Source organism: Macrobrachium rosenbergii, chromosome 15, assembly GCF_040412425.1.
Source record: "Macrobrachium rosenbergii isolate ZJJX-2024 chromosome 15, ASM4041242v1, whole genome shotgun sequence".
Taxonomy (NCBI): Eukaryota; Metazoa; Arthropoda; class Malacostraca; order Decapoda; family Palaemonidae; genus Macrobrachium; species Macrobrachium rosenbergii.
The window spans coordinates 16,996,827-16,998,368 of NC_089755.1; the positions used below are offsets into that span (position 1 = coordinate 16,996,827).

At 35.7% G+C, this 1,542-nt stretch overlaps 1 protein-coding gene across 4 annotated transcripts in view; it reads right to left on the minus strand.

Annotated features, from left to right (window-relative positions):
- Positions 1-490: 490 nt before the first annotated feature.
- Positions 491-1,542, minus strand: part of LOC136846381 (lachesin-like) — a 68,445-nt gene continuing 67,393 nt past the window's right edge. For all 4 annotated transcript variants that reach the window (XM_067117181.1, XM_067117178.1, XM_067117180.1 and 1 more), the window contains one exon: positions 491-607. In XM_067117181.1, the coding sequence (XP_066973282.1) occupies positions 534-607 (74 nt within the window). In that variant the 3' untranslated portion in view covers positions 491-533. The remainder of the gene's footprint in view (positions 608-1,542) is intronic.

Below are 1,542 nucleotides of genomic sequence, written 5' to 3' on the forward strand. Positions count from 1 at the left end.
GACCATTAGTATAGTACTTGCAAGACAAGATACACTGTGGATACCTTATTATGTCGATGCATCATATCCTCTGCTAGGGTTGGAAAGTCTATTGCTATTACCCCTGATACCAGCGAGGCCTCTTACGGCTAATGGCTTTATTTAATGCTCCTAATCATCAACTCTCCATCCTGTTGATGATATGAACTTTAATGTAACTTCCCTTTCTTTGTTTTAAGGGACTGTGTCTGTCCATTTCATGTTGAGCGTATATTCCATTTTGATCTCTCTTCCTATGCTCAATGACCAATGATCAAGCTGCAATATTTTCCTCCACGTTGTCTACCCATAATCTCTAATCAGTCATCGGAAATTTATTGCAACAAAAAATTCTGGACTTATTAGGAAAAGAATAAATATCAACACTTCAAACTGTACCATACCAAAATCATGTAAGTTTTTAGAAGTTGATATTTACCACACAGGCTCTCCGCTCTGCCGATAATTGTTGAGACAACCAGTGGAGTAGGAGATCTTACAGAGACATTTCCTTCCTACCCAGCCATCAGAAATAGCAGCGTAGCCAGGATGAGGCAGGCTTGTAGACACCTGCTTCTGTTAGTGGTTTCTGTGAAAGAGATAAGACAGGTGATTAGATATTGAATATTGTAAAAAAAAAAAATATACACGTAGTAGCTAAACAGTTTTTCGACGCATGAAGAATCATATACAGTGTACATAGTGTATGCAAGTACTGTGTCTATAATATACTACTGCAATCAGCTTGTTTGTATGTACGACAGTTGTGACTGGTGAAAAGTGTAATACTCTTCCCGTTAGATTTTCACAAATCTCCAATTTAGCTGATCAAAATAAGAAAAAAGCACTTGCAAGAAGCGAAGCATCGTTACCTGCCATTCCAATTGAACTATCAATACCCAAACCAACCATCCCATAACCAATCTTGGGTTTCCTAAAGTATAATTTAGGCATGTCTGTAAAAATTCAAGTTTAACGTGAAGGTTATACAATGTATAATTTTCTTCATATTTTTTTCAAATTTCAGATGTAATAAATGATGTCCAGTGAACTTCTTATAACAAAAGTGTAGACAAAATAAACACAATGGAAATATATAGTATAATTGGCATGCGCAAGAAGGCTAGTTTGTATAAATGCACTACACAACCCTCTAGCTTCTTCTGCCATAAAATGGAAGACTGCAGTATCTACCAAAACTACAAAACTAAAAAAAATGGTAGATAATCCACTTGCCTTTCAGTTTGCAGATACCTATTGGGACCCCTAAATACTCATGTAAAGCAATGAAGAATCATTCTGAAACTGCAGTAACTTGTTCATTAGTGTTTCACAAGACAAATAGAGTGGCATATCTTAATTTCGAAGTTTTACAGATACTGTAGTTTTCCATTTAGGGCAGCATAGTGGATGGAAGATGTTGTTTGTTTGTGACAAATTTGTAAAAAAAAAAAAAAAAAAAAAAAAATAGGGCATATTCTTAAACCGCTCACAGGGTCAGAATTTCATGAAACTCGACAGCCT